The 13,802-nt window shown below is 43.3% G+C and overlaps 1 protein-coding gene across 13 annotated transcripts in view; it reads right to left on the bottom strand.

Annotated features, from left to right (window-relative positions):
* Positions 1-13,802, bottom strand: part of PTK2 (protein tyrosine kinase 2) — a 199,157-nt gene that overhangs the window by 129,350 nt on the left and 56,005 nt on the right. For 8 of the 13 annotated variants that reach the window (XM_035125328.2, XM_060277583.1, XM_035125330.2 and 5 more), the window contains exon 1: positions 4,654-4,951. The exons of 4 other annotated variants lie outside the window; for them this stretch is intronic. In XM_035125328.2, the coding sequence (XP_034981219.2) occupies positions 4,654-4,756 (103 nt within the window). In that variant the 5' untranslated portion in view covers positions 4,757-4,951. One more of the 13 variants, XM_060277578.1, reaches the window with a different exon arrangement.

Genomic DNA, 13,802 nt, shown 5'->3' with positions numbered 1-13,802 from the left:
GCAGTCCTTTATGAGGCCTTCCAGGCCCCGCCCTAGACCAGGTGGAAGGAGGCAGGGACAGGGCCTGTGGGCACTCACAGCAGGAGAGAGTCCTGGGCAGCACCAGCAGCAGAGCAGCGGCAGCAGTCCTTTATGAGGCCTTCCAGGCCCCGCCCTAAACCAGGTGGAGAGAGGTAGGGACAGGGCCTGTGGGCACTCACAGCAGGAGAGAGTCCTGGGCAGCACCAGCAGCAGAGCAGCGGCAGCAGTCCTTTATGAGGCCTTCCAGGCCCCGCCCTAGACCAGGTGGAAAGAGGCAGGGACAGGGCCTGTGGGCACTCACAGCAGGAGAGAGTCCTGGGCAGCACCAGCAGCAGAGCAGCGGCAGCAGTCCTTTATGAGGCCTTCCAGGCCCCGCCCTAGACCAGGTGGAAGGAGGCAGGGACAGGGCCTGTGGGCACTCACAGCAGGAGAGAGTCCTGGGCAGCACCAGCAGCAGAGCAGCGGCAGCAGTCCTTTATGAGGCTTTCCAGGCCCCGCCCTAGACCAGGTGGAAGGAGGCAGGGACAGGGCCTGTGGGCACTCACAGCAGGAGAGAGTCCTGGGCAGCACCAGCAGCAGAGCAGCGGCAGCAGTCCTTTATGAGGCCTTCCAGGCCCCGCCCTAGACCAGGTGGAGAGAGGTAGGGACAGGGCCTGTGGGCACTCACAGCAGGAGAGAGTCCTGGGCAGCACCAGCAGCAGAGCAGCGGCAGCAGTCCTTTATGAGGCCTTCCAGGCCCCGCCCTAGACCAGGTGGAAAGAGGCAGGGACAGGGCCTGTGGGCACTCACAGCAGGAGAGAGTCCTGGGCAGCACCAGCAGCAGAGCAGCGGCAGCAGTCCTTTATGAGGCCTTCCAGGCCCCGCCCTAGACCAGGTGGAAGGAGGCAGGGACAGGGCCTGTGGGCACTCACAGCAGGAGAGAGTCGTCTGTTTGGTCAATGGGGAAACACAATGATGGAGTAGATGAGCCTTTGATCTGATCCAGTTCTTATGTTCACTTGTCTACATTTGGGGGGCGGGAGGGAAGTGAGAGGCAGAATGACTGCCTCAGAAAAAAAGAATGAAGACCATGAACTCTGACATGTTACTAACACATGTGAATCCAACCTTAGCCATTCAAAGGCCAAGGACACATTTCTACTTTCAAAGGTGGGAAACTGGAGCCTAGCCACAGGAACAAGGCAGCAAGAATGACCCTGAGGAAATATATGCAAGCAAGGAGGCACACTGCACCAGTTCTCCTGAAGAGGAATTGGGAAACAAACAGCTCTAGACCAGAAGAGCAACCTCAGTCTAACACATCTGCTGGGCTCCCCCAGTTCTGGTGCAATCCTTCCAAACCTCCACTTACTTGTCTCCAAACACTTGCCATGCTCTCCATGACAAGTGTGCAACTGCCCACACTGGTGAGAGTAATGAGCAACAGACCTTCCTCCTTTGAAACAGAGAAGTGACTCAGGCTCAGCCTGGATTAATTCCCACCCTCTCCCCAGGTCAAAGGTTCAGAGGAAAGCTCTGAGCCCCATTTCCCAGCATCCGCTGAAACTTTCACTCTCCTTGCCCAGTCTTTTCTGCATGTGAGAGAACTGGGGAAAGGAAACTGTGCACTGCCTAAAGCCTGCAATTTTCACCACTTATGTTTCCCTCAGGTAACGGAATGGGGGTGGGGTCAAACTGAATCTGGAATGCTTCTTATCTACCTTCCCCTCCAGTAAGTTTGGTGGGAATTCTTGGCTGTTGGGCAAAAGTGCTTGCCTCCAGCCAACTGGAAACAAGCTGGTGGCCAAAAAATGTAGATCCCTGTCCAACATATTTTAGAGAGGTAAAAATTGCCCAATAAATACTTCCATGCACATTTTGAAGTAGAAAACTAATTTTCTTCTTACTTATAAGACGTCAGCAGGTGTATGAAGTCATAAGGTATGTCTAGATCCACAAACATGGGTAGTAAGGAGTAATTGGATGTCAGCTGAACAGTGTATTAATTAAAGGGTGGTCTAAACCACGGAGCCTAGGGCTTGCTGATCAGAAGGTCGGCGGTTCGAATCCCCACGACGGAGTGAGCTCCTGTTGCTCAGTCCCTGCACCTGCCAACCTAGCAGTTCGAGAGCATGTCAAAGTGCAAGTAGATAAATACGTACCGCTCCGGTGGGAAGGTAAATGGCGTTTCCGTGTGCTACTCTGGTTTGCCAGAAGCAGCTTAGTCATGCTGGCTACATGACCTGGAAGCTGTCTGAGGACAAACGCCGGCTCCCTCAGCCTGTAGAGTGACGTGACCGCCGCAACCCCAGAGTCGTCCGTGACTGAACCTAACAGTCAGGGGTCCCTTTAAGACACATGGAGAGTTCAAACAGAGAGCTTGTATGTGTGTATGTCATCCCGTCCCCGTCCCTAAGACACACATTGTCTACCAACACCTGGACAGAATGGCTTGAAGTTAACCATGTCCACTGCTTCAGTTAAAAGTTGAGTTAACAGTTACAAAGTTACTCTGAAATGAGATCACAATGATAGTAAAGAATAGGACTAATAATCTGTATTCTTCTTATCCTAAACAGTGTCTAGGCCCATCAATGTCTGGCTTCAGGGTATCTGATACCTATAACTTGCAAAGTGCCTGCGAGACTTATGTAACTCTGTAAGTATCCTATGGCTTCCTGGATATTATCCCTGAAGTATCCAGTACTGATAAAATTTAGAAGGTTTGATATTAAACTAGACATTGCAGACATGAAGAGCAGCATCTTTACCCTTGAGTTTTATTCAACAGATGAAGAATATATAAAAGCAGCTAAGGGACTAACTCCTCTGTAATCTAACTGAATATCCCTACATTCTAATGTAAGCCTGACACAAGGCTCCAAGTGTATCCTTTATGTGAAACTATTTTTAAAAAATCTCATCAAAAATACATGTAGCATTAATTTTATATAAGCGAACAGCATTCAGTGTATTTGTGCCTTCAAAATTGTAAGTTACCATTGCCTTATTTAACTTAACAAATATGCCCTTCATAAAACAGGAAATATTGAGTTGGGATCCAAAAGTAACAAAAATGCTGTGCTTCACTTTATGTTTACAGCTCACTAAGACGAAGGTGCACATAGTAGGAGAATTCTAAAGAAAATTCCAAGGAAATGCATTGCACGTATCCAGAGGAAACTATTCAAGAATTTTGGACTTATATTTCACTGGGAAGGTTTCACAACTAGTTTGGAGATAAGTACCTAAGAAGCTGTCATATATACTGTCCAATCAGTGGTTCATCTAACCCAACATGGCACCCTCCACCTGTCCTTGGGCTCTGAACTCTCAAACACTGACGATGCTGGCTGAGGCTGATGGGAATCCCCAACAACTGGAGGGGGATGGCTACCCCTGATAAAATAAAACAATCTGCTACCCATGACAGCAAGTGTGGCATAGGACTCAGGAGGCCTGGATTAAAATCTCTCATAATAATCATTCTTCACAACACCTTTGTGGGGTAAAGGGGGGGGGAGGAGAATATATGCAACTTCTCTGAGGAAAAGGAGGGTAAGTAAGACACATTGACTGGCAATGGAAAACCAAGTTCTCAGGTAGCTGTCTCTCAGATCTGCTATCTTGGACAGGAGACGTCACGAGGTTAAAACCAGATTCAGTGCTCCACCATAAGCTATGGCACAGCTGACAACTCATTATGTGACAGCAGATTAAAAACCTTCCTTCACAGAGTAGCGGTCACAAACTGCCTCCAGTCGTGTAATGAACTGAGCATTGCAATACTCCTGCTACCCTTTGGCAGGGAGCAGGGTCATAGCCCAGCTGGATACTATAGGTCACTTGTTCAGGTGAATCACATCACTACCACCATAAAGAAAGAGGTCATCTTGCACTACTTTTCATTACAAAATTAAACCTTTTTGTGGGGGGAGGGCTATTTTGTCCTTTATAATTTTACCTTAAACTGTACAGTACAGGCAGCTGGACCTTACAGGACAGTGCACTAAAAGGGCAAGGGTGCAAATAATGTTGCTGCCTTTAAAACCCACTAAAAATACACCCAGTAGGGAGAGTTCTATACTTGGAACTGTTTTATTGCTCAACCTGAATTTCAAGTCAGATCCTGTCTGACTGTGCCAGCTATAAAGCACTTCCCTGTCACGTTTACCACAGCTTTTTTAAAAGGTAACTATGCAGCAGTTCTGCATAAAAATTCTATCCTGTTCACACTCATCAAATTTCCACCCTGTTTTAGCCACCGAAAATTAGTCTAAATTTGCATAATCTATCCTGAAATATAATTAATAACATTTGATAAAAGATTTAAATAAATAAAAAACATGCAGGCAACTGAAGTAGATGAATTCTCCATTTCAAATAGATCATCAAAACTGAAAAGTACTGACTATTCAAAACCAATAATGCCCATACCATTTGTTTCCCTGCCTTTACAGAGTAAAATGTTTATGGTTGTCAGGTAAAACACCACAGCTGACTGCTTCCACATCAAAATTACATGGCCAGAATACAGCCACTGTGTTTTCAATTTCATGCCAGTCCTTCTCTAACAACCAACTTAATTTCCCCCTTTGATTTTGATGAATGAATCAAAAGTCAGAAAATATATAATATTTAAGTTTGGTGTACCTTTAGCCCAGCATATTGGGAATGGACTACAGCCGCTTTTCTCCATATAGATGACACCTGCTTGTTTCGGGGCCTGTTGCCCTGCCAATTCCAAGAACAACATACACACAATCGTATAGAGATCACACCAGGCTCCAGCATACAATGTTCCAATTCAGGTCTCCAGTAGTATTTGCTCCCGCAGGGGGGCTGGGAAGCCAGCCGCTTGAGTGTAGTCACAAGCAGGAAAAATCAACTACTAACCTTCCTTACATTTAGCGTCTTTCAGGTTTGACTGCAAAGGTAGAAGCAAGAAAAGACCCACCTCCACACCACCCCATTCCTTAGTGCTGCTCAAGTAATATATTCCGACAGCGTGAAGAATGCATTTCAGTTTCGGAGTCTTCGCATGCCTCAACAATTTAAAGCACAGATCATCCTTTTCCCTGGACAAGCTACCAAACAGAATGCAACCAGCCAGCAATGTGACTGTGTGCGTCTGTATTCCTAGATTCATTCAGGAGAGGCGGAGGAGGAAGAGAGGGAGAGGGGAGGGAGGCGAGGCGATTAGCAACAACCTTATTAATATGCTAATCTCACCCTTCTGTTCAGTTCAGCCAGCAGATTCCTGTTTACAAAACTGACAGCAGATTCTAAAACTGACTAAGCTGCAAATCAAGCCTGACCCAGGTCATAGCTGTAGATCCGCTCCTGCAACCAGTTTAGCTTTAAATCCATGCCTCTGGCATCCTATCTACCTACACTGACATTTGATTTTAAATAGCTATTCTGATGAAACAAGAATAATTGGGGGAGGGGGGAGGGGTTGCACTAAACAATGAGATGTAACCTCTAATCATCTTTCATTTAAAGACAACCCAATTACAAACTTCATACTTTCCAAGTACTGTAAACTGTGTATGTTCTAAAATATTCTCAAAATTTATCTACAAGAAAGGATTACTAGAAAAATGGAAAAGATACCTCAAAACACACATAGACACGCACACACAATGGATGAAAAAAGGTGACCCAAATTATACACCAAGTATGGCCATTGTTTAAAACGTCTTGAAGCTAGCATTCAGCAAAGGTCAATACATACGGGTGTTCTGCGCATATTATACTCCAACCACAAAAGGTTAACTGAAAACAGATTCTGTTTCCTTCAGCACACACACACAGGCGCACAGAATATCAATGATAAACTGGCTATTTATACATACACACATTGCAGCAAACAACACAGAACGTGGTATATATATTTTGCCTCTTCCACTCACACAGTGACACACAAACCAAGAAAGTGTTTTAGCAACTGCTGGATTTAAACAGCTTTGTTTACTAGCCAAATGCATTCTCCCACAATGTGCCTGGGCTCATGAGTCCTTCCCAGAATGTGAAAATGCTTTCTATTTAACATGGAGCAGGTTGTGATATACACAGGTGTTCTGTTTTATTAATTAATTACTCCTTTAGCCCTGAAGAATACTGTTTTGCGTAGCTTTTCAAAACCACCAAGTCAGGAAGCAGCATATCGATTTCCATTTAAGTGCAAGCAAGCATGACCAACTCCACTGCTAAACCAATATTGTTCCGAGTCATAGTCAAGCTCATAGCCAGCATAGCAAATATGGCTGCCTGTGCCACTACATTGGATGTGGCTGCAAACTGTGCTCTGCTTAACTGAAATGGAGATGTCAGGTACAGGCAGCTACCCATTGATGCGGGGGTTACATTCCGAGGAACCACACATTTAAGTAAAACTGTGTATATTGGGAACACCATAGAAAAAGAGTGGGATGTGGGTTTTTTGTATGTTTCTTCTTATTTCATTTTTGTTAAATGAGGCTAGCATTCAGCATCCAAGTTAATTTTCATGAAGTTTTTTCTTTTTTTCTTTTTTTTTAAAAAGGAATAGTTCCAAATTTAACAATAATGTCATCAACATGTGGATGACATACTGTACAGCTCTACTCCTCTTTTCCACCTATTTGCTCCAGAAGGCTGTGTGAAATGCTGAACTGATGTCTGGAGGTGGGTTGGGGTTGTAACATATTGCACTGGTTGCCAGTGCATTTCTGGGTTTAATTTCAAAGCACTAGTCATGATCTTTAAAGTCCTCAGCAGTTTGGGACGAGGTTACATGAAGGATCATATTCATTATACTAACCTGCTAACACCTAATTTATGATCTGTGTCTGAGATCCTGCTCCCATGCCTGCCTGTGAGAGCAATCCACAGGGACGCAAAAGGAGGCATTCCTTGGAACTTGAAGCAGACACCTAATACCTGCAACAAATACATGGGAAACATGTGCACATTGTTCTTGGTGCACGTCACTGCTACTAGTTTCACAACAAGAACAGCTGGACATGTCTACAACAAGCTCTGTTCAGCCCTTTTGAAAAGAACTTAGAAAACTAGGTTCCAATACAGTTTAAAATAAAAAATTAGAGCACAATTGAACCATTAGTTCTGCCCCACTGCTCAAGCATAATGACCAAAGCTCCTTCAAAGTCTAAAGAGTCCCCAACATAAAATGACATCTCCTTATGCTTATAGTCAGGGCAGGAAAGTAGGATGAACAATGAACAAAAATCCTCTCAGCATCAATTTTCAAGAACAGAACAAGTGCAGCAGTATAGGCACAGTAGTTTCTACTACCGCACAAAATATAAGGCATCTATAAGATGACCAGATGCAAAAGAATGAGAGGACTCATATACCTTGGACAACTTTTGGCAGCCAAAGTAGACAGTACTGGACGAGACTGGCCAGTGACTCAGTATAAGGCAGTTTCGTATATTTGCCCATAGATAAAGGTAACCCCTGACCATTAGGTCCAGTCGCGGACGACTCATCTCGCTTTACTGGCCGAGGGAGCCGGCGTACAGCTTCTGGGTCATGTGGTCAGCATGACTAATCCGCTCCTGGTGAACCAGAGCAGCACACAGAAACACTGTTTACGTTCCTGCCGGAGCGGTACCTATTTATCTACTTGCACTTCATGCTTTCGAACTGCTAGGTTGGCAGGAGCAGGGACCGAGCAATGGGAGCTCACCCCATCGCAGGGATTCAAACTGCCGACTTTGTGATCGGTAAGCCCTAGGTTTTGTGGTTTAACCCACAGTGCCACCCATGTCCCTATATTTGTCCATAATATTAGTTAAAAGCTTATCAGGTAGGGAAAGCTGCACATATTGAAATGTTTTCTTTTACACCAGGCATCCCCAAACTGCGGCCCTCCAGATGTTTTGGGCTACAACTCCCATGATCCCTAGTTAAGAGGACCAGTGGTCAGGGATGATGGGAATTGTAGTCCAAAACATCTGGAGGGCCGAAGTTTGGGGATGCCTGTTTTACACAATTATGAGCCTCTAGAACCAAAATGTGGTGTAATATCCTGGTCTGATTAAACCAATTGTGGTTTGAACAAACCAGTGTTTCATCCACTCAGAGGAAATGGAAGACGGTGGTTTGTCTGAAACCACATCCAGAAGCTTTAAAACATCCTCCCCCATATGTGAACGAGAACGGAGAACCCAAACCTGTAGATCACCCATGTTCATTCTCATAACACTAAGCTATAGTTGAATGTTATGTCTGACCTGAGTAAGTTACATGCACACGAAGATGCAACTGCCACCTTATATTTTGTCTTCATACAAGCCAAACATCAAGGTTAGTGTCTCACTTTATGAACTGAATCTTTCCTCTCACACGTTTTAACTGAGAGCTGTTTTTTATATTCCCCCTTCAGCACAGATTATCAGACCTCTGGAAAGGTAATACCCTTAATTCCAGAAGCACCTCTGAAAAAGAACCATTTCCCTTGCATTCCAGGCAGCAAGTGATAACCTGAAGTTCCTTAATCCTTCATACATTCAGAACTTTACCCTCTCACCTCTCTATGAGGCTCCAAAAGGCTCCTTTTTGACAACCATACATACTACAGGGAAGACCAAATATCTAGAAAGAAAAGCAGATGGAATCCACACACTAAAAAAATGCAACTGGTAAACAGAATGCTTCTTACACCTTGAAAAGAATTTAATTACAAGGCTCTCCCTACTATATATGTGGTTCATTGAAATTTAAAATCTTCAATTTACAGCATTTATTTATTTATTTACCAGTATGTATAACATTTGTAATGAAGTTCTCTTGGCAGAGCTTACAATAAATAAGGAATACACAAATGAAACACAAAGAAAGACCTAAAAATATTAAAAAGTAAATAAAAACCATTCAAACAAATATTGACCATGACCCACCACAGCATGACATGTACAATTCATTAAGAATGAAGGAAGTGGATTGAAAGGGTGCTGGACTGGGGTCAAGAAAAAGGGGATCTCAGACATTTGTTTTTTAGGTAAGGGTTTTAATGGGTTAAGATCTAGACCAGGCTTCCTCAACCTCGGCGGTTTTGAGAATACAATTCCCATCATCTCTGCCCCCTGGTCTGCTAGCTAGGGATCATGGGAGTTGTAGGACAAAAACATATTGAGGGCCGAGGTTGAGGAAGCCTGATCTAGACATTGGCATCAGCTTTACTGTCACTGATAGCAATACAAAATCTCAAAGCTACGGAATAAATTTCTCCTTAATCAAATGAAGTCAAAGTGTCTCACTTTTTGGTTTATAGAAAAGGTGAAGAAAAAAACTGAACTAAGACACCACATGCTTCCTTAAATAACTTGCATGAATGATAAATATAGCAGATCTACTCCTCTGAGGCTGCAATCATTTTTCCTTTATGAGCAGACTTCAGAGAAGCATTGATCAATTTTCCTAATCCAGAGCACCACACAAAGTTATTCATATGAATTCCATTCTTGCTGCTTCTCCTTCCTTCACTCCATCCAGTTACCCTCCATGTTCCCCAACCCTCCCTAGGTGGCCTTTAGACAAGCCACTATTCTCCAAGCCTCAGTGCTTCACTCACATTGCAAGATGGGGATAATATTAAGCTATGTTACAGAGCAGTTGTAAGGATTACCAAAATTATTTATGTGACATGCTCTATCCATTCGACATACACTATATGTTAAGCATCATTACCACATTCCACCAGTTGTTGTATTTTATGGTAAGCAACAATCACTCAATTGATTTAAAACAAAAAACAAAAGCTTGTGACGTAATATTAATGCCTGCTCAGAAAACTCATACTCATCACTTTGGCATCCCAAGCTTTCCCCCAGAGGAATCCAAGGTGGCACACATGGTACTCTTGCACTCTATCCTCACAAAATTTATGTGAGATAGATTCAAGTTGAATTATGCATTATTATTTCACCAAGCTTTTAATCATTTGTTAATATTTGTTTTGAAGTTGTATTTTGAGGGGCTGTGGGTTAAACCACTGAGCCTAGGGCTTGTCGATCAGAAGGTTGGTGATTTGAATCCCTGCGACGGGGTGAGCTCCCATTGCCTAGTCCCTGCTCCTGCCAACCTAGCAATCTGAAAGCACATCCAAGTGCAAGTAGATAAATAGGTACCAGTCCGGCGGGAAGGTAAACGGCGTTTCTGTGTGCTGCTCTGGTTCGCCAGAAGCAGATTAGTCATGCTGGCCACATGACCCGGAAGCTGTGCGCCGGCTCCCTCGGCCAGTAAACCGAGATGAGCGCCGCAACCCCAGAGTCGTCCGCGACTGGACCCAATGGTCAGGGGTCCCTTTACTTTTACAGAATTTTGTATTGTATTAAGATACATGTTTATACACCTTAGGGGAGTCTCTCTCAACACTGGGTTTCCAGATGCTGTTGGACTACAACCCCCATAATCCCTGGCTAGCAGGACTAGTGATCAAGCATGATGGGAGTTGTAGTTTAACAACATATGGGCACCCACGGTTGAGAAAGGTTGCCTGCCGGAGGATACGTATAGAAGCACATCAGGAAAACACTAGCTTAATAATCTGAAGCATTTGTTCTCTGCAAAACAATGAACATGTCCTGTTCAAAAAAGAGGGTTAATGGCAGTAAAGCTGTTCATAATGCAAATACATTTCTGGTTTCTGGAGCTAACAAAGGCCCAGGATAGGCCCTTTGAGCAGGGGGGGGGGCATTACAAAAGTATTGATGGCCCCTCAATTCATGCCCCAATTCCATGCCCCCACAACCTTGTATTCCAACACTAAACTTGACCAAGGTAGGAAGGTTACAGGTTTATTGCTCTTTTGAACTGCAGCCATCCTGTCTCAAAACAGAGTGTGAAATTACAGTCTGAGCAATGCTACAGTTATTCCCTGCATTCCTTGATCTCTCCTCCTTCCTCTGTGAAGGTATCTCTGCCTTCTAAGACACCATTACTAAAGCACCCTGTAGCTGGCCTCTCTCTTGCCATTCTTTACATCACTTCATCACATTTCCCTCATATCCACAGTACTACCAAAGCTAGCTGATACTGCAAAAGGCAAGCTTTTACAGCCTCAGCCTCTTACCCACAATTTACACAAAAAAGGTAGTGTCCCATGTTGAGCTTTGCCTTTGGAGCAAAAGGACATCTTCACTGCCTTCACCCCTTTTAAACATTTTCCCACAGTCTGAAACCATCCCAAAGTGTCTGAATTTTACACACTTCTAGATTTTGCTACCAAGTTATCCCATACTGATCCTTTAAAAAAAAATACAGCAGGCACTCCATTTTACATTTTCAAATGTGATTAAGCCTACCACTGTGCTTCTCCTACTTCATCCTGACTGAAAAAGTCCATCATCCTTTCACCACAGTATGCCTATTCATTAATGAAAGATTAATGCTTTAGAAGGAAATGCATAATGACACTTGAAAAGTTAAGCCACTCGTGATTCTAACTTGTGGATCACCAGAATGAAGTATTCAACAGTGAATGGTTAAATACTTAATTCACTGTTAAAAGTTCAGCACATTTTCAAAACCTCAGACATATATTTACTGACCATGATCCACAAAAGGAATACAGTGGTACCTTGGGTTAAGAACTTAATTCGTTCTGGAGGTCCGTTCTTAACCTGAAACTGTTCTTAACCTGAGGTACCACTTTAGCTAATGGGGCCTCCTGCTGCTGCCACGCGATTTCTGTTCTCATCCTAAAGCAAAGTTCTTAACCCAAGGTACTATTTCTGGGTTAGCAGAGTCTGTAACCTGAAGCGTCTGTAACCCGAGGTACCACTGTACTGTATTAGGACTGGAGACATGGAAAACAGGTTCTGTGCAATTTCTGCTTGGAGAAAAGAGGAAAAAATAAAAATTGGTACCCAATTTTTATTAAAGACTACCGTACATATGAGGTGAATCCCGATAACAACAGAGAGCCTCACCTTCATTTCCTCTCTTTTCGTGATACCTGCACTGTTTAACTGAATCATGGCAAGCAGATTAATCATGTTTGTTCTGTGCAGCACAAGGCACAAGTCAAATCCTCACAGGTCACAAACCATGATCCATTCTTAGCACAGGTAAATGACTAAATTACCATGTTCTGTATTTTGGACTTTCAAAGACAAATTGGGTTCTCAAATGAAACTTGAGAAGCATTTTGCAACTGTTTTAATAGGGGGACCTCATAAACCCTTTAAAAGTGGATGACAACAGCTGGTGTCTCACCAGCTCAGTTACTGAATATGCCCAGCAGAATTGAGGTAGACAGTAGACAACTGATTACAGAGCCATTCTGGGTTCTGGCCTCTTGTCAGTAACCAGGCCCCGAGGTAAAATATCTTCACCAAGCAGAATCATTAACAGATGGTAAAGCATCCACCCACCTCTCCCTCATTAAATCTCTAAGAGCAGAAATTTGAGGACTCACAAAACCCATCAGAGCAAAAGCTTCTATAACAGAGCCTTGTGATGGTTGCAGGAAATCAGACAAAAGTGTAAATTAAGAGGAGGCTTCCTTTGAAAAGGGCAGACATCTTTAGCTTTTCACCACTATTTCTTTTTTAAAAAAAACATTCAATTTCATTTATTTTTAATTAAACACAATTAAGATCTGTAGCAGGTGCATCTGGCGGTATCCCTGCACCTACATTTATGCTATTATGATCATAAATTCCATTTTCTCCCACAGGAATCTTTTCCCTCAGCTGCTGTGTGAAGCTAGCTTAAAATGGAGAATAAAGAGGGGTCAGCAATGAACCAAATATTCACTGCTTCACTGCTGATATGTTGGATTAAAAATCATGTAAACATACCTGTTTTAGTCCATTTACTAGCAGTAGTTGACAAGTTTACTCAGAAGCAAGCCCCGGTGTCTTTAATGAAACCTATTTCTTAGTAAGTGTAAAAGGATAAGAGAACTTTCAAAGGGGAAGAAAAGTTCACAATTTGCTGTTGGATATCACAAATTTAATTCAGATATGTTTTGTCAGACAGAGACATGTTAACAGTGTGTACTAATATTTCCACACCTATTCTTGCTGTAACAATAATACAAAACAAACAAAAAGCCAGCAGGTGCTAGAGAAAAGCTACAGTTTACCGCAACATTTCAGGTTCCCTGCCAAAAATGGCTGACATCCAGAATAACCACAACCCCTTGCGGTTCTCTTAGAGGTAATAATTCTGTGCTAATCAGACTGGGAACAGACACCAAAACAGTGATTTTATTCCACAGGCAGGCATACTCCATATTCTCCAGCTTGCAGGCAGAAGGAGCCTCTGAAGCAGCCATGGGGAATCCAGGCAAGGTCTTGCCTAGTGGCTGCCCTAGCCACACAAAGATTCACCTGAGCTCAAACGACAACTGTGGTGACTGCCCTGGTCTTGGATGCTGTAATGAACATCATTTAATGAATCTTGCAACGCTTCAAAAAAGAGAGCCAAACTGATGGTAACCTTTGCAATTACCACCAGAAGTCATTTTGGATGGTTTTCAAATAGCTGCAAGACTTTTCTGGGGCGTGGTGATGCTTTCTTCTTCTTCCTTCTTTCTCACGTTGCTACCCACCAGACCTCTCGTGGAGGGGGCACACAAAGAAGGGCCTCAGATAAGAGCAACTTTAAAGTCTATATAACTAGATAATGTACATGTGATGCATAGAAAACCTTTTAAAAAATAAATACAATTTATGCTCTAAAAAGCAGCAAATTGAAAACTAAAATAATGGAAAGTCTAGATTTGTAATGCACATCATAAAACTGTCAAAAGTTTGTGTGTTGTTGTTCTTATTGTTGTTGTT

This window comes from Zootoca vivipara, chromosome 8, assembly GCF_963506605.1.
Source record: "Zootoca vivipara chromosome 8, rZooViv1.1, whole genome shotgun sequence".
Classification (NCBI taxonomy): domain Eukaryota; kingdom Metazoa; phylum Chordata; class Lepidosauria; order Squamata; family Lacertidae; genus Zootoca; species Zootoca vivipara.
Note: the sequence above shows the minus strand (reverse complement) of the source record. Positions and strands in the feature narration are given on the sequence as shown.